This window comes from Cygnus atratus, chromosome 3 (genome assembly GCF_013377495.2).
Source record: "Cygnus atratus isolate AKBS03 ecotype Queensland, Australia chromosome 3, CAtr_DNAZoo_HiC_assembly, whole genome shotgun sequence".
Classification (NCBI taxonomy): Eukaryota; Metazoa; Chordata; class Aves; order Anseriformes; family Anatidae; genus Cygnus; species Cygnus atratus.
In genome coordinates, this window is record NC_066364.1 from 82952479 (window position 1) to 82972428 (window position 19950).

Genomic DNA, 19950 nt, shown 5'->3' on the forward strand with positions numbered 1-19950 from the left:
ATCTGGTTTTGGTCCCCCAGTGGAAGAGAGAAATGGACAAATTGTAGAGAGCTCAGTTGGGGCTGCCAAAGCAGTCAAGACTGGAGCACTTCCCCTGTGTGGAGAGTTTGGGCAAGCTGGGCTCAGGGAAGGCTTTGGGGGTGCCTAAAAGCAGTCCCCCTGTACCTATGGGGAGGGCATCTGGGTGACACAGCCAGGCTATTCACAGTGGTGCGCAGCAGGAGGACAAGGGACAACACGCACAAGTTGAAACAAGAGAGGTTCAGATGGCATGTAAAGGAAAAGCTTTTTCAGCCTGAAGACACCCAAGCAAGGTGGCCCAGTCTGTGTCTCTGGAGGGTTTCCAAGAGCCAAATGGATAAAGTCCTGGGCAGCCTGTTTGACTTCAGAGCTGTGCCTGCTTTGATCGGGAGTTGGACTAGAAACATCCTGAGGTCCCTTCCAGTATATGCGATCCTACGATCTTTAATAATAGTGATCCTAGATAATAACTTAGTACGTTGGGTCAGCCTTGTATCTCAAAATCGGTAATAACCTCGCAGCTGCAGAGCTGCTTATACCATGGCTGACATCACAGAATCATAGAATATCCTGAGTTGGAAGGGACCCACAAGGACCATCAAGTTCAACTCCTGGCACCACACAGGCCTACCCAAAAATTCAGACCATATGACTAAGAGCACAGTCCAAACGCTTCTTAAATTCCGACAGGCTTGGTGCAGTGACCACATCCCTGGGGAGCCTGTTCCAGTGCGCGACCACCCTCTCAGTGAAGAACCTCTTCCTGATATCCAGCCTGAACCTCCCCTGTCATAACGTGCCACCATTCCCTCGGGTCCTATCGCTGGTCACTAAAGAGAATAGATTGGCACCTGCCACTCAACTCCCTCTTGTAAGGAAGCTGTAGACCGCGATGAGGTCTCCCCTCAGCCTCCTCTTTTCCAGGCTGAACAGGCCAAGTGACCTCAGCCGCTCCTCATACGTCTTCCCCTCTAGGCCCTTCATCATCTTTGTAGCCCTCCTCTGGACACTCTCCAACAGTTTAATGTCCTTTTTGTACCGTGGCGCCCAGAACTGCACACAGTACTCAAGGTGAGGCCGCACCAGCGCAGAGCAGAGCGGGACAATCACTTCCCTTTACCGACTAGCGATGCCGTGCTTGATGCACCCCAGGGTATGGTTGGCCCTCCTGGCTGCCAGGGAATGCTGCTGGCTCATATTCAGCTTGCTATCAACCACAACCCCCAGATCCCTCTTTGCGGCGCTGCTGTCCAGAACAGTTAATGTCCAGATGTATAACAACAGACATATAACAAAGTCTTCCACGTCAACAGGAAAAAGGGCAGTTCTTGAAACAGACTTTTAAATTTGAAACCAACAAATGGTAAATTCTCCAGACGCGTCCCTATGATAATCCATTAACATCCTGTGCTTCTCCCAGCAAAACAAAGGGACAAAACAGCAAGCTAAAAATATAGCAAGTCCCAGAGCATCATGGTGTTACTTGCTGGAACACAAACCCAGCCTGACAAGTACAGAGGTGAAGTACAAATTAACTGATGGCAAAGTAGTTTTACCTTGAAGTAGATATTGATAATTCCATCAATTTAACTCAGCAACAGTTTCACAATATTATAACTTAGAGTATATCTTTACCAACATAAACTAGTCATTAAAAAAAAAAAATCTTTATCCAATAACAAAAAAAGAGGTAACAAAATCTATGTAACACAAAACAACCAAGACAGTCCTTGCAAGACGTACTGGCGCATTTTGGGGGGAGTAGCGTGAGTTACAGGACCAACTCTGAGCACATGCCTCGTCCTATTCTACAGGGGCTAACTTTGGAGAAAGGAGAGTACTCTCTCCTGGCAGGCCATGCACATTTTCCTGTGAAAGCAGCTCACAACTCAGAGCGCATCTGCCTGTCACAATAACCAAAGCACAGCTTTAACACAACCTAGCTTTAGTGATCAGTTACTGGTCTTATTCACTTCTTCACCCCTCAACAGATGAGTTAACGTTATATTACATAGATAAACTGTTATAGGTCAGTATAATGACTTTAGGAGTAACTAACAAAAGTGATGACTCTTTAAAACCATTTTCATTATTGATATGTGAGAATTTCTAGAAATTAAAATAAAAACTGGTCAGAAAAGTTAGAGGCAACATGAACCATTTTTCTGAATCACAAGGAAGAAAATGGAATAGCTACAAAAATAAATACTCGACATTTTCTTAATATACTTCTAATAAACTTCTAAGTACTTGATTAAGAATCTTCTCCAGTTTTATCTCGTATCTTTCTATCTCTCATCCTATGTCTCATTTGCATGCATTTTAGAGTTCCTAATGTCAGGACATTATAGTTGCTTTTCAATTTCAGGATATTAACTTTAAAACATTTCACAGTTCATGAAGATCACACTGCAGATGTAGAATACTATAATCACTCAGTACTTAACGTCCACTCTTCTAGTTCACCATCCAAATCATTACTGAAGACAGAGATACAGATGGAGAAAAGGTCTTATTTGTGACTCTTAATAAGTTCACTCAGTTTATAGCAAATGAGGCATACTGGAATAGGGATTCAATTGTTCTGCTTACATACTGACTCTACAAAGCATTCAAAAACATTTTGAAGAGCACTGAAACCCGGAGCATAAACTTTATTCGAAATGCAAGTCTGAAGAATTCTATCTAGTTTTATAAGTGTGCATTTCTAAAGTTTCTCTCCATAGATTTACTGCAGTAGTCCTGAGATACAGGATATACAGTAATTAACAGTATTATTAAGAAAACAGAAAGACAAATTTTTAGGATAATAGTTACAATTCAGAGAGCCATAACTAGGAACCTATCCCATTAATAATGATATTTGTAAATTAGAAGTACATGAAAATTTTTCCCTCTTTTAGTTTGGAACTTAACAACAGTTAAATATATGTTTTGGAGAGGTATTTGAAAATAACATAATTGATATGCTATTAATTTCAGTGCAGGCAGTCTGCACACAAGGAGCAGAGCAAAATCCCAACACAAAAGGCGTATAAAAGAGAATTCAATGATGAATGTTTAAAAGGGCAAACTGAATCAAAGCAGAAGGCAGGTAAGGGACATGGGGCTATACTGCACAGTGCATTAAAGATAGGACCATGGCAAAATAAACAAGGAGCGAGTTATTCAATTTGAAATAAGTTATTTGCCATTGAAAAATGAAGGGAATGTAGATTACAATAGCAATTATTTTTCATAACTTTTTAAGGGAAAGGAAGATGATGAGCGTGTTTAACTGTTAGGGAAGGCAAATAAAAGTAAATTTCAAGAACTGAGCTGTGAACTGACGCAGTCAAATCAGCAAGAAAAAAGAGGGAAGAGATATGAATTTGGAAACACATGCTGGATTTGGACGTGGTTTGGATGTGCTAAGCAAGGATAAGAAAGTGTAAATAAGCTAAAACTCTGAGGATGCTTTACTGATAGGAAAGAGTGGGGAAATGGAAGAGGCTTTGGATCCATACTCAGATCAACTTGGCAGTGCTGACCTTATTGTTCAGACTGAGCTCCTCATAATTCTTCTTAAGAAGGTAGTCTGAACGTTCATAATATACAGTAAATTGGTTGTTTCCACCAGATCAGTAACTTCTAACAAAAGACAAAAGACAAACATTTTCTTTCCCGCTTTGAAAAAGTTTGATGAGCCAAAGTAAAATGCCTATGTTCATTTTGTGTTAAGCTACTGCAAGAACTGCATTTAACCAAGTTGCTTCTGAGACATCTGATTTTAATAGTTTATGCTTGTTCTTGGCAGTTAGCCTAGCCATCCCAGGCAAACAGACTGTGTCCTGTGCAGGGAGTAGCTCATGAATAGCCATGGATTTTCACAGAAGCTGTTTATGGCATTTAACTATATATTGAAGATACAGAATAAGACGCAAGACACACTGGTATAAAAAAAGCTACATAGGCAAATGAATAGATCAATGTGCCAAGTCTAATAACTTCCTCTTACCAGAAGCCAGTTACATATTTACATGCATACACATTTTGTAGTAGTTTGCTATAATGAAAAATTCATTTACTTTAGAATTCCAAATTTAAGAGGAAATGGTAAGTTTAGAGACTATAAGACTCCTCACTCTCCCTCAGCCCAGAAGAAAACGAATTACAAACACTGCATTCTTGCAAAAATTTATATCCTCAGATGACTTGATAGGCTTCAACTGTTCTACTGCTTTTTCAAAATTGTATTCATAAAATACGGTCCCTCTGCAAACAAGACACTCAGTAGGGCTAAAATGAATTCTTTTTGGAAAAAGTCACTGAAGCAATGGCAAAAGCAATTAAATCCACAGAGCATGAAGAGACAGAAGACCTGAAAGCCATTCTCTGAAAATGGATACATCTGTCTCTGTTCCTTAAACAGCTATTTAAACATGCAGATTTTTTTTCTGCTAACTTACTTCCTGCCCTCTGAATCTTTTCACACAGTTTGTCATTGCCGCTACTGCAAAAATTTGCTGAGTTCCACTTATAATAAGCCATCAATTTGTATGTTAAATATTGCAATGTAAAATATCTCCACCTTCCCTACTCCTATGCACTATAAATGTGCATTTTTGGATGAACATGGTTTTAATAAAACAGATATATTTTCTAATTCATCTTAAAGATCTTAAATATAAATACGTATGTATATATGTATATACTTATATTGGGTATATAGCTCTGCGTTTTAATCCAATCGCTGCTGTGCGTTGCACACTCTTTACAAATGATGGAAAACATCCAAATTAGTCTATAATTCTAACGCAGCTAGATTGATACATTGAAAATGAAACCATTTAATGAAATAACTACTTATGATTTGGTTATTCTTACTTTCCAAGTATTTAGCATAACATCAATCTTAAACTTGTAAATCCACAATTCTTCATTTAGCAGTTACTTTAATACAAACTTTCACAGTACCTGCAAGATTATCTGTATTAACTTTAAGGTTTGCAATAGAGAAGATCTAGTAAACAAGCTTTCTGCACTTAAAAAAAAAAAAAAAAACTTTCAAAAGCATGCAGTCAAACACTAAGCTGTTTGAAACTTTTTTTTTTTTTTTTAGAAGTTACCATAGGTAATGGCACCTAGGGCTATTTGTCTATGACCGACTGACTGTCCTCCAAAGTTGCCTTCCATGTAAAAATGATCTGATATTAAGCATTTTTTTTCTTGCTTGCAACACAAAACCAATAAAGACTCTCTCATTAAGAAGTCCTAGCTCAGCAAGGAGAAGCACAGAACAGTCCTTGGAAGAATGCAATATTAACTAAAGTAATATTAACAAAAGTAACTTACTATAGTATGAGCAGACATACTTCAGGAGCAAAATGAGTAAAGAGATCCCATTTTATTGTAAATCTTATTTACATGCATACTAAAACCAAGCCAAAAAAAAAAAAAACTAAAATATAAGTATCACCATAAACAGAAAGATGTAGAAAATGAAAATGGAAAACCTGGTGTCCACATCAACACCTGCTCAGCGTCCCCTCCAAAACTATTACAGTTATTCCAAATTTTTAAAGAGGAAAAAGAATCTCATGATTGTGGCAACAGAACGCTATTCTACGTATACCCTACACATGGTATATAATCAAATATATAACAATTGAAGGATACAATTTTGGGACAAAAGAAAATTTTATTCAAGCCCAATGTTTCCATATGCACAAGTTGCTATAAAATTCACGATTCCCTGGTTAGCAAAAGGCTGATAAGATTCAAAACAGACATGTAACTTCTGTTCTATTCTTTCCCTTCACTGACATCCAGAGAAGTTTAGCTCTGCTATAGTAACTCCTAATACCCACACAAATTAAAAAGGCCTCCCCCAAAACCACCCAAAACACAAAGAGCTTGCACAGAACTCACTGAGTTGATCTTTATTTACTGCAATATACAGCCTGATGAAAATATTTTAATATTCCAAACACATCCAGAGTTATTTGCACACTCACTTGTTAAAATTTATTAGTGGTATTTTGCTTTATTGAAAACATGAAACTCACTGGACTGATAATTTGCAATCTTTGTATCAAAAAAAGGAAGATCACAGAATCACAGAATTGTAGGGGTTGGAAGGGACCTCTAGAGATCATCAGGTCCAACCCCCAAGATGAACTGCAGAAACTTCATTCTGAATTCTTTCATCCACTCAGAAACTTACCTTTTCTGTGTTCCAGGAATACTTTTTTTTTGCCTGATACAACTGATGAAAAATCACCTCTATTAGAACAAATGTAATTAAAAAAGTAAAACATATAAAGTTCATAATTCAACGCAAAATAGAGAGCAATTAGCAAGTGTTAACAGAAGAAGGCATTGAACCTATCTAAAGGGCAAAACTGGATGTTAGTAAGAAGCAAATCCTGACTATGCCCCATTTACTTCTCTAATTTGTGTGTTAAAAGGACACTGAAAATGTTTTAAATCAAGATCCTGAATTTATTTTGTACTTTGTGATTAGGTGCAACAATAAGAGTGTTATTCTGTTACAAAGATGCCTGAAGTTATTTGACTAGAGAATATTGTATGCCTGCTATGTTTAAGATGGTCTTCGTAGTACGAAAGAGCAGCTCTTCTCCTTCGCACATTGATAAAATTGATCTCAATGGCAACTTCAAAAAGGCCTCTACAAGTATAAAAAGATAGCCAGTATCCATTTTTCAGTTAGAACTTTATTCCACATCATTAATGTGGAATTAATTTATTTTCTACATCTATTTGGCCTAGTAACCAATTCATACTTTGTATGAACTTAGTTGCTATTTGAACACTGGTATGTAAAAATCTTGGCTAATCATGGGACTTGAAAGAAGCAAGTTTTATTGCTATTTTTCAAGTGTTCTCTGCTTACAAAGAACATTACAACATACAATATTTATACTGGAAAGAACAAGCGAAAAGAGCACGTGAGTTTGTGAGGAATGGAACTGATCAAGCTTAGAATTTGCATTGTATAAAATCAGGTTGACACAGGACCATATGGAAATCCATGTGAGAGCAAAAATGCAAGTAAACTAGAGACAGAAGAGAGAATGTACAACTCATCTCCATACTAATACTGGCACTATTCACTCACTCTAGAAAACAGAATTTGAAAGTAATAGCAATAATGACAAGTTACTCAAAAATAAAATCAGCCAAAAGTCCTAGCAAAACTTTTTAAAAGAATTTAAATACTACAAGATAGATTTTATATGCTTGGGTTCATGCTACTTGTGAAAAGCACAACTGAGTTCTCAGAGAGCTCAGGAGTATTTTCAAGACAGCAGTCGATGGACTGAAGAGAGAAGGCAGTTAAAGTGAACAACAGCTGAAAACTCCATTGTTTGCAAATTATAACCATTTTCCCACTACCTCTACAGATTTTTCCATTCAGAAAAATCATGAAATGAAATTGGAATAAGCAAAAACAATACAACCCAAACCCTTAAGCCATATCCATTTTCCTCCAGCGATAGTCTGGCTTTGATATCTGTCCTAAATACATATATGTATTATGTTTTAAAATAGAAAGAGCTTAGAAATAACTATGAAATCTTATGACTGCTTCTCTGTCTCCTCCTAATAACATGCTTGGTGATTTCTCTTTTTCTCTTAGTCTGTAAATTTTTCTTTTTTTTTTTTTTTTTTTTTTTAACTTACTCTCTAAGATTTTTCTTTGTTCTGAGAGAAGTGACATACTACTTCTAATCATTCAAAGCTGGCCACATGCCCGTGATATTTATTTCCTCTGAGGAAATTCAAATAACAGCACAGAGGAAATAAATATTAATATTTCTGAAATATTAGCTAATTTCTTCAGCTCCTATAATGGCTGATAATAAGAACGGAAGATTTTAAAATGTAATCATTCCAAATGTTAAACCAATATACATGAGTTAAACGAACAATCTTTGGAGTACTCCAGGCATGTATAGGTTTTAGATTTTTTTTTTTTTTATGATTAAAACTGAAAACTATCTGCTTATCATTTTAAGTCCTACTTTTTTGTGTCCTAAAATCAAATCTATTTTAAAAAGTAATTGCAGGTTTGCAAACAATTTAACAATTATCTCTTTTCCCACTCATTTCAGTCTTGGTGGGCATTTACATAGGTTGCTTTCATTGCAGTGATGTTGCCTGTCAGATCCTGATGTCTCATTTTCACAGGTTCAACAAATTTACTCGGTCTTGGAAGTCGAGAAAGGCCCAAGCCTCAAATTATTTTTCTGAGTCCTTCATTCTAGGCAAGATATAGTCTACTTACTCCAAGGCAGTCATCATCATGGAGGAATGGTTGCAACTATCTCTTAGGGAAAAGTATTTCACTAAAAGACTTCTCTGTTCCTTAGAAAGTGTCTTCCACTATCCTTCTGATTAGGTTTGTAACCTTTTTTCTATTCTCTTTTCAAAAGCCAAGCTTTAAGATGTTCATGAAAAAAAAAAAAGAGTATGACATTTGTTATTTTACACCACTTTTGCTGTAGTCTCTTTATAGAGACTGAAAGAGTAGTGAAAGAACAAATGGATCCTTAAATAAAATCAAGATGTTGAATAAATAGGACAACACCCTTTTCTGATTATTAAAGCATTTTGAATAAGTATGTTTTCCTTGAATATTTCCTGGAATTATTAGAAAAAGGCCACATGGCTACATTAAGCAAAAATGTTGCTTTTGAAGGGAATAATATGACAAAACATTAAGGTGTCTGTCCCCCTCCCCCCCTTTTTTTTTTTGAAGTTACATACAGAGAACTTTTAATTTTTCTGGTAATTTGGACATTGATTTCCTGAATGCCTCTCTTGGATCCTAAACTCAAAGCAATATTATTTATCATGACTTAATTTCTGACAATTTAATGTTGCACTTGAATTTGTGGTATGTTCTTAGGTGCTTTTTATTTTTTGCCCCCCAACAAAGAGCAGAGGTTTTGCCTACAAGGGCGAAGCTATGGCTAAGGCTTTGCAAATGAATGAGTCACAGAAGTAGTCTGAGTATTTTGTTTGTTCTCACCCTTCCTTCCAGTAAAAAGGAGGGGGAAAAAAAAAGGGAAAAAAAATGAAAAAATACCCAAATCCAAAAGCATTTTATTCCATAGGAAATTCTTCAGGTAAACTAGACATGAATTCTAGCACCATTCTAACAAATTTTTACAGATGGACTGTTTGCACTATTTGTGCAAATGTTTTAGAAAGTTATTCTTGCTATTTGTAATGCATTTTCATCCCAATCCTAGCAAATCCAACTCTTGAATTTCAATGAATCTTTTGACTCAACAGACTTTGAATGAGACTCAAATCAGCAGGCTGCTCAGGGAAAAAAAAAAAAAAAAAAAAAAGACTGACTTGCCAAGAAAGAGAGGTTATGCTGGAATTATTGACTAAATGCATACCAACTATTCTCTTAAATACTTGACAGCACAGCAGTCAACAGGCCAGCAGAAGTCCTTGTCTTATTCCTCACTTACCCCTTTTAGCAAACTAAAAGAATCCTCAGCATTAGCAATTTTAAATGGGAGGGAAGCAAAGCTGAGCTGAGCTGGAGCAAAAAAATTTGGCTTCCATTTGGTTTTGATTTTCTTCACTTGCTGTTGTTCTGCGCTTCATAAAAATAGTATCATACTACTTTCATATTCCCAAAGTAGGGAATTGTGAAGCAAAGCTTACTCGCAAAAAATCAGTATCTGTGAATTGGATCTTAAATTAAAGTGAAAAGATACAACATGAGACCTCAAACAATAAATCTCTCTGCTTTACTTCATTGTAAATCTTCAATTTCAAAAAGTTAGCAGTAAGGGGTATTTATAATATCCAAAGGCTTTTTAATGCAACACTACAAACATTAACCAATACTTTACCACTGGGGAAAAAAAAAAAACACATCACAGATACACAAACAATTCTTAGGTAATTCTATAACAAGCAATACATTTTCTGTTAAGTAGGCCAAAAATATGCCTAAAACTGGCTGCCAGTATTTGACCACAGTGGATGATTTAGGAAAATACAATAACAGGAAAAGAAAATCCCGCTCAAGAGTCAGTTAGGACTAATGACTATACGTAGTTTATCCTACTGGTATCTTCCTATTGAATCTCAAGGAAGTTTACTTCTATTTTTACGTATAAACAAAGTTTATTTGGTCATTATAAGGTTCCTAGGCCTAATGAAACACACCTACATTCAAACTATGAAAATGACATCACTATCACATAAAGATTTTGGGAAAATGAAAGCATTTTATGATTTGAAATTTAAGTTATCGCAGTTAAGAAATTTATTTATAAGTATAGAAAACATTTGCATTATGTTTTTACATGATAATTTGGATGGAACTGATTTGTATACCAAAAACTACAAAGACCGTAGGTTTTTAAGAACAAGTAAGTATTTCTCCATGGGACATAATAAATAGTAATCAAACAATTCTCATAAAAAATTAACTAATTTAACTTCGTTTTTTAGTACATTTGTGGTACTTAACTTTTTGAAAACACCTTTAAACTACCAAAATAGAAGAACAGCAGTATCAAACAATAACTTTTCGTCGAATGCCTGCTTCTGCTTTTATGATATTCTTTGTATCATCATTATACACTGGCTTCTAAACTTAGGTTACTGCAGCACCTTTTAATAAGTCGAACTGAAAAGGTAGACTGTTGCCCGCCCACATAACACGTACCAGTTTAGCATCAATACACATTTTTGGTTTCTCACCTTGTCTATCATTTTGCGGGCTTCCATTTCTTCAGAATTGGGATTTTCCAATTCAATAGTGTAAGTACCTTTGTCACTCTGGTCATCCTCATTGTCCTTCTCAGCAGCAGCAGAAACATGTTGGCTTTTCAACTTTTTGTCCATCTCCTGGTTCTGACTAGGCCTATGGCCAAGGCTTCCTGAACTCCTTAACAATGCAGCTTGTAAGACAGGTAAAGCAGCAGAGGGGTCTTCTGATTTTTGTTTTAAAAGTTTTGCATGTACTGCTCTGTGATGTGATGAACTAGCTTGCACAGATGAAGGAACTGCTTTCTCTCCTGATGCAGGTTTCACTCTTTCAGCTCGCGCATGAGATGTTGGAGATGGAGATTCTGAGCACAGAGCACCTACGTTCTGAGAAAAAGAGTAAGAACGTCTCTTTCGAGGATGGTCTTCATCAAAAAACTCAATCATAAAAGCAGTCTGGCTCGCACCAGCTTGCTCTTGCTGTTTTTCTGTGGAATGGACTTTCTGGTGTGACTTTTTCAGCTCTGTATGATGATGTCTTAAGTGCTCTTCAAGTGCTGCCCGCTTACTATAATGCCGATGTGCACCAGCATTTTCTGAATCACTCTGTGTACCGTCATCATGCTTATTCCCTACAATCAAAGCAAAAGAACATACAGCACAATGAAGCTATAAAAAAAAACCAACACATACAAAGTAAACTTGCATACTAGGAAAGAATTTCAAATTGTTTTTCTGTGTGGAATCCAACACGTTTCTGTACCTAGCTCTAGAAATTTTGTACAGCTGATGATGATGCATAAGCTGAGCAATAATAACAATGCATTTGAATTACCCTTTTCATCAGTATTGCAATCTACAGGTACTTATCAGTGATTTACAAAAGGCAGTATTTTATCAGCTGTGCTGCAGTATGGAAATGGCTTGTTTCCCAATTATATTAATTTTGTTACACAGCTATTTGATTGATTACAAATGACTACTGAAATATTCTAGGCAAGGATAACATGAAAAAGAAGAATGTTAAGACAGACCTTCTGGGAGGTAAGAATGCCTGTCAAGTGACACAACTGATGTTGTTAGATGGTCTTTTCCTCACACTGTTACAACAGTTTATCATGAGAAATGTCTACTGAAAATTGAAATTAATTCTTTATTACTCTTTCCAAGAAGTAGAATGAATTTTTCCATCATTCATTCCTCTCAGCATCTGATATATGCATGCAAAATGTCTGTTATTACTTATTCATTCCTCAAACTACTTTGAGATCTATGAATAAGGACTACGCACTTAATAAATCATATATAGACATATAAATATGCTTAGTAATGAGGCCTGAAAAATGTATGGAAGACTGGGTACTCATACACAGTAAATCAGACTTAACACTGAGCAACCTCAAGTACAATGAAACTGTCTATACTTTTAAGTTTTAGTGCAGTTCGTGGAAAGGAAGTTTTATCTTCTTTGAATTAATTTGGATCAAGGCTTACTCATGTATACACAAAATGTAAAGGTGATTTTTTTTTTTTCCCTTCTGGAAAGGATAGTTTTTGAAGGTTTTCCCACTTGCATAGTTAGGATACACAGCTACTATTCATTTAAATGGTAATTGTATGTTGGGAACCCTTACCTAGGGGACTAACAGCACTGAATACTCAGTTGAAATCTTTACAGCATTCCTATTTGGCATAGAGACCTCCCTTTGTTACTTATTCGTACAGTGACTCAACAATGTGATGGGTCCTATACTTCCATACAATAACAATAAATATCAACACCACTCTGAAAGTCATATAACAATTTTAGCAGTGTGACTTCAATACAGGATACTATAGGAAAAAGCTGAGCAGAAAAATCAGAAAGATTTTACTTGTTTGTTTGTTTTTTTTTTAAACCAAAAATTTCAAAGAAGTTAGGTACATACTCTACCCTTATGATTTGACAAAGAAGAATTAATGAGCGAGGATATGAAGAGATCACCAAAGATTACAAAATTCAGATATTTTTTATGGCCAAATACAACCTATAACTTACACCTCCCTCAGTCAAAAATTCATCAAACTTCAGGAAGTTTCTGCTGCCAGGAAAGGGCTAAGGCCTTGTAAACAAAGTCCTGCCTAATTAATAGCAACACGGTTAATGTTTTAAAGAAGGTTCATGAATATAATACAATATCATGCAGATCAAAGAATGCTCTGTAATATTCTCCAAAGAACTACTATGCTAGTATCTTAATGTTAGCGCACCCATACAATTCTGTTTTGAAGATGTTATTTTTCAGCTTAATTTGGAAGAGCCAGCCCTAAAATGCAGACTTTTGATCAAAAAGACAAAACACGTTGTAACAAACCCCAGCTAGGTTAAGAGTTAACCATGAAAATGTTGCAGAACCAAGAAAGTGGGAATAGCAGATTAAATCTGCTGAACTTAAAAACAGAAAATAACAGAGACTCGAAAAATTTTGTCAATTTTCATTCTGAAAGTTTGAATGTCACTGGAATCTTCAACTGAAAATGAAAACTACTTTCTTCTCTATTCTGTGAAGTTGGATCCAAAAGAAAGTACACTTTTCACACTAAACATTTGATTTAATTTTATTGGAAATGTCATTGTCTGCAGTAAGTGAATAAGTCTTATCAACTGTTATAAACAGCAGTGTTTTTAAAAATATAATATCCTGCAAACATAGTATAAAATTGAAGATTTTTGTTTATTTCAGATTCCTGAGACAAACTTGACTTCATCATACATGATCAATTTAAGCAGAATAACTACACAACGTATTTTTTGTCACCAAATGATTTTCTTAGAGTACATGAATATTCACAGAACATACACTACTGGAAGAATTGTTAAAAGCATAACTTGAACTTCCGAACTTTGATTCTATAAAGCTATTCAGCTTTTTAAAGTAATACACAAGAAAAAGTGAAATATGTAAAATTTAACTAAAGGCTTGGGTTTGTTCTTTTTCCCTTCAAGATCAATGTTTTAAAAATATGATTTCTTTGTACCTTGTTAGCTGTACTAGAATATCTCCAATTAGTATGTTTACTGTAAGATGACTTAGGATTTGGTTTATTTTAATAGTGCAATAAGATTTCCCTGAACAGATCCTTGCACTCCTGTGGAGTATTTGTGATTTCAGTTGAACCCCGCAAGGGCTCAAGGACCCACTTACTGGATTCTGGTGAAGAATTGTTGCCTTCAGAAATAAGCATAGCTGGAATTATTCACTTTACCTTTTAGTCTCTTCAAGTACACTGGAACGTCACTCTTAATACTTTTGGAATCTTCTTCTGTTGGTTCCCATATCATTCTTGGGGGATTGTTCTGTGCTAGCCAATCTGCTACTTTGCTCTCTGCAGCCATCATCACAGTCTGAAGCCCAGGCAGGTCCTGACCACTGGAGGAAGAAGGCTTCTTTGACTTGTGACGCTGTTCAGATGTGAACTTCGTTATGTGATCTTTGATTGTTACTTTCCCTGGAGTGTTGTCATCAAATTCAATGGTAAAGGAAGCATGCCCCGCACCTGCTGCATGGGAGCTCTGGTTATCTTTTGTGGGAATTTCATGAATAGTGCTCTCTGCTACCTGTGAAGATTGCTGGAATTCTTTTGTAGGAATTTCAAAATAACTTGGCTCCCTACAGAAAGGATAAAGTTCTTCACTTGCAGCTGCAGATTGTTCCTCAGCTTGCTTGGCATCTGTGCTGCATCCTATTAAGAAAAATAAAAAATAGATTTCACAATACTTGGGAACTTCAGTTTCTTCAAGAATTTTCTGAATTTCTGTAAAGACTACTCAAGAAAATTCTGTAGTAAACAGCAGAATTGTGGAGAAGATTGAATAACACAGTTCTGGAAAAATAATTCCAGAATTACATATGAAAAGCATTACTGAAAAGACAGCTCTGGCTGTAAGGAGTGTGAAGTGGCAAAAAGCTCACTTCAATTTGACAAAGGAAATCTGCACTCCAAAAATGTTTAGATGACATAAAGGTCACATGAGTTATTAGTAACATGGAAAACAGTCGTAAAACATGAGAAATAGTTGAGAGGATCACTATTGCAATTTTCAATCTATTTAGAGAAACATCAGATCAAGGTGCCCCTAAAACAAGCGCTAGTGATGTGGCTTCCATCTCCTACAGTGGAGAGTTAGTATAATTTCATTCGGTAAAAATTTGGAAAAACAATTCACACATTAACACAAGATAAACATTAAGTCTGACTTGAAAGTTTTAACACTGATAGGTTCTGGATAGTGTTTTGGAATCCAAACACCTTTTATATTTCTACAAAAGGTAAAATCCAAGAATCAAGATAAATCCTAATGTCATCCACTCTTATTTTACTTGTTTCCGTAATTCGTAGAAGAACAAAAAAAACAACAATAGCTGGAAGCATGCATAATGTTACAAAATCATGCTCTAACTGGGTAAATACAGCAAAATGTGGAAAAAAGTATGGGGAAGTCCCACTATATAGACTGAATGAAAGTTAAAGCTTCTTTTGGTTGCTAGCAAAGCTATCGATGTGTCTTTAAGAAAACAAATCTTCTGGTCGCATTTCATGAAGTAGTAAGCCAGCCAAAATATCTGGTATAAAGATGTGCTATAAGCAACAGATGCTTGAGATGTTAGCAGCAATGGCAAGTTACATTCCAGCAAAGAATTCTGAATAGTTCCTACGTGATTTATCATGAACCACATTAAGATGTTTAAGAAATCACATTAGATTGCCAAGAAAAGGAATAAGAATGCAATTAAGAGATTTCTGGGGCTAAAAATAGCCACACTATATCAGCTGACACAGTTAACGTTTGTGTATGAAATAATTAAGCAATAAGGTAGCAATGGAAACATGCATACTATAATTCAGGAGTTTAAGGGGTCAAGAATGCAGGACAGCTTAACACACCTATGCTGTTCTTTGCAAACATTTGCTTCTTGTGAAGGTTTAGGAAAAGGTTAAAACTTAAGAAATAAAAGAGGATAGTAGTTTGATAAAGAGAAATGGAACTAATAGCATAATAGCTGGAAAAGTTGAAAAAGAATGATGTTATGTAGGGATAACAAAATTAGTCCATATTCTTTATTGATCACCATGCTGTCATACCAACAGGATTAAAGAACACTGATGCAGGTACAGAGTTGTTTTAATTTATTTCATCTATAAGTAGCTGCTACAAGCTCAAAAGATGTTTAGAATTCAGACATTTTTTATACTGTGTTGTTGCAGGCTAAGAATACTCTTGCTAACATGTTTGACCGATACCAGTTCTTTTTAAACCAGCCCCTACACTGTCAGCTCTTAAACCAGCCTGTGTTACCTCATCCCTGGCAGGTACATTTTATGCACTACAACAGCACCTGACTACACCACGTTCTGGGAAATGGCATCCTCCAACCTGAAAACTCTTATGACAGCAGATATAGCAATAAAGAATGAATCTATTTTACAGATGCTTGTCTTTTAGAAGACCCAGGGTTAAATGTTCTACCTAGAGCAGGTTGCCGAGGACCATGTCCAGATGGCTTTTGAAGATCTCCAAGGAGGAACACTCCACAACTTCTCTGGGCAACCTACTCCAGTGGTCTGACACAGTACAGTAGTGCTTCCTGATGTTCAGACAGCAACGCTTGTGTTTCAGTGCCCACTACCTTTTGCCCTGGTAATGGGCACCATGGAAAAGAGTCTTGCTTTGTCTTCTTTGCACCTTCCTTCAGGTACTTATATATATTGACAAGATTCCCCCTGAGCCTTCTCTTCTCCATGCTGAGCAGTCCCAACTCTCTCATACCCTCCTCATAGGAGAGGTGCTACAGTCCCTTGATCATTTTATCTTCATAGCCCTCTGTTGGACTCTTCCCAGTTTGTCTAGGTCTCTCTTGCACTGGGGGGGTGGGAGGGTGGGAACGGAATTGGACACAGAAAGGTGTACAGGTGCACCTTCAACTATGCTGAGTAGAGCAGAAGGATCACCTCTCTTGACCTGCCAGCAATAAGCAATACTTTGCCTAATACAGCCCAAAATACCATTAGCCTCCTTAGAAGCAAGGGCACATAGGTGACTTGTGTTCAGCCTGGTGTCCAACAGGACCACCAGATCCTTTTCTGCAGAGCTGCTTTCCAACAGGGTTGCCCCCAGCAAGTACTGGTGCCTGGGATTGCTCCTTCCCTGGTGCAGGTCTTTGCACTTGTTGTTGATCTTCATGAGATTCTTGTTTCCCAAGATACTGTATTTAAAGAAATATTTCTACTTCGGGGCCTGGCAAGCGTAATCTACTGGCCAGACAATAAACAATATTTTTCAGAAAATATGAAATCATTGGTTCATCGCCATCTTTTGATTTTTGAAAATGGTTAAGATTGAAGCCAAAATACATCAGAGGTGTGGTAGGCTAAGGTTGAGTGCATCTTTAACATTGGTTTGTAAGCATTGATGGACAACTTTAGGAAAAATCTTCTCTGTGAAACTTCCCTGCATCAAATTTAACATTTGAAGTGAACTGCTTATACTATTTTATTTACAGTATTTGATTCTAATATTTTTATTTAAACAGATGATATAATGCTTTTTAAACCTAAATTATGACAGGGTTAGTTTATTCAAAAGAATTGAGAAAGTGGATTACAAATGTAAAACAATTTCCAGTCTAGAAAAATTCCTAGGAATTATTTTTTATGAAAAATATCCAAAGTACAAGTTAATGTTAGTTACTTAAAAATCCTGTTTACAGTCTGAAGTATTTGCATTTTTAAAAGAGTTAAATGCATAATCATTGATTAGAATCAGCAATAGAAAGCAAGGATGAAACAAAAATTTAAGGTGAATACTGATCTAAATCACTCTTCAGAATTTTTCAGAAATACTAAATGCAAGCCCTTATAGCTTTCTATATATACACACAAAGATAAGGCTACTTTATAATGAATTTCTATTATCAAGTCATCTGCAAAGCTGAAGGAAATTGTCTATCAGACTAAATATGAATAGATGTAACAGATGGCAAATTCTTAAGGTATTGGTCATCACAACTCTGTAATAGTAATAATTATTATTTATAAACAGAACTAGCAGAGTACTTATATAGCAAGAAAATCCACATTTTGTGAAACTGAAAGTATAGGTATCTGAAAGAAGGAGCTCTCATTCTACAACAGGCTAGAGCTACAAAAGAACACTGTGATGGTTTCTACAGGACAAGTATGGTTTCTACAGGACAAGCAAGGAAGAAAAAAATGTTGCTGTTGCACAGGCATTTGATGATTATTAATAAAATAGTCTCCTAGACCCTCCAGAGCTCACTAAATGGGAAACCATGTAAAACCAATGCTCACTTTCCAACATTAACAGCATTATACTTTCTAGGGCTTCTTTTTTCCCTTACCATATCACACAGACAGCTAGTCATTATCTTAAAATTTTACTTGGCAACCTGGACAATGAATGTGACAGATGTTCTGCTATTCAACATCTATCTGATACGCAAGAAAGCATGTGCATATATGAAGTTATTATCAACAGCAAATATAGGGTAAAATCTTCGGAGACATTTTCCAGTGTTCAGATGCTTTAAAAAAGTTCTGTATTTTTAAGGCAGAAGAACAAAATCGTAACAAAAAAACTTGTAAGAGAAAATTGTCTGGAATTTACACAGCTCTTTTTTAAAAAAATTGTGTAAATGTGGAGCAAGATATTTATTTTCAGAAGATATGAAAAGAGGCCAAAATGCCATATTTATACAATATCCCCAAATATTTTTATATTTGGTTTTATATTTGGCTGAAGTTAGTGCTTTCAGTTGCTCGTTAGTATTTACTTTTTCCCTTTTTTCTTCTTTCCATATTACACTTACCTTTTAGTTTCCTTTTTTTTTTTTTTTTTGCTTTATTGCTGAAGCAAGCCAGTGGTCTAACAACATTATTTTTCATTTGATATTTAAAGACAAATTGTGAAGAATACATAAAATGATTTACCTAGTACTAAAGAAAACAGCCTTTGTCTTCTAATGTTGTCATATCCTGTCTAATCAAAGTTTATCAGAATTGCTCTCTAAAAAATACAAAATAGTATCATATAGATATGTCCACCTCTCATAATAAATAACTGAATGCTTTATGGGAGTTAAAAAATGAACAAATGAAAACAACTGATCTTAAATATATTGTAGTCATGGCTCTAAAAATTTTTGAGCGCTCCCTGGTGCATAGTGTCTACATTCACTTCTCTAGCTTTGCAGAGCAAGTGCAGCACATGCACATATTCCAGGCCAAAACTCAGTAAAATTCTAGAACAAATTTCTCAGAACTTTAATGTTAATATTGATTAAATACATGCGTGTAATCTCTTACACATACGGATTACACTGATATTTCTAAAATACCAGTCAGCCTGCTTTAGCCTAGAATTACTTTCTTATATGTAAGAACATTTAATCTGATATATTGTTATGCAGTGCTGGAATTCAAAAAATACTTCATGCCAAACAGAAAAAGAAAGGATTTCAGGCTCTTAAAGCCTATTTAAAAATTACTATTTCGGCCTTCTCTTAGATTTCCAGTAAAGGTATTATTGATAAAACATTCTACAAGTGCTACTTACATTAGCAGAAAATGTAGGTTGTTTTTTTTTTACACTTTTCCAGGAAGTGCAAATATAACACATGGCCAGAATATTAACTACACACCCAGGAAACTTGTCATTAACATGTAAGTTTAAGAGCTGGAGCATAAATAAAACAATGTCATATCATCGGTTTATATGCAACAGCTGATTTGGATTGGGGCTAGTACATTCAAGGATCATTAAATTAGAGCAACATGCATGTCTGGAAAAAAAAAGTTTTTTTTTTCGTTTTAAAATTTTCCAGGCTTTTCTACTCCGTTTTCAAATAACTTCCATTAGTGAGCTTCCATTGAGACAGAAAGATAGTAACACTAAAATAATCCTATTAACTTGAGACTGTAAAGACTAATTGTCTATAGTTGGTTTAGCAGAAACAAATCTCCCATTTGAATCTCCTCATTAAACCTTGCCCCATCTGTTATAATTCATTCCTTCTTTTCTATTCAGGGAATAATCATTAAAGCATAAAGCAAATTCTTCACAACATTAATTTGTTAGAATGATCAACATGATGCTTCATGTATTTGTGTTACTTAAGAAAAGGT

The 19950-nt window shown here is 35.7% G+C and overlaps 1 protein-coding gene across 8 annotated transcripts in view; it reads right to left on the reverse strand.

Moving 5' to 3' along the window:
• Nucleotides 1-19950, reverse strand: part of CEP170 (centrosomal protein 170) — a 102320-nt gene that overhangs the window by 42354 nt on the left and 40016 nt on the right. For all 8 annotated transcript variants that reach the window (XM_050709394.1, XM_050709400.1, XM_050709399.1 and 5 more), the window contains exons 8-9: nucleotides 14014-14490; nucleotides 10762-11399 (exon numbers count right to left, since the gene is read on the reverse strand). In XM_050709394.1, coding sequence (XP_050565351.1) covers nucleotides 10762-11399; nucleotides 14014-14490 — 1115 coding nt within the window. The remainder of the gene's footprint in view (nucleotides 1-10761; nucleotides 11400-14013; nucleotides 14491-19950) is intronic.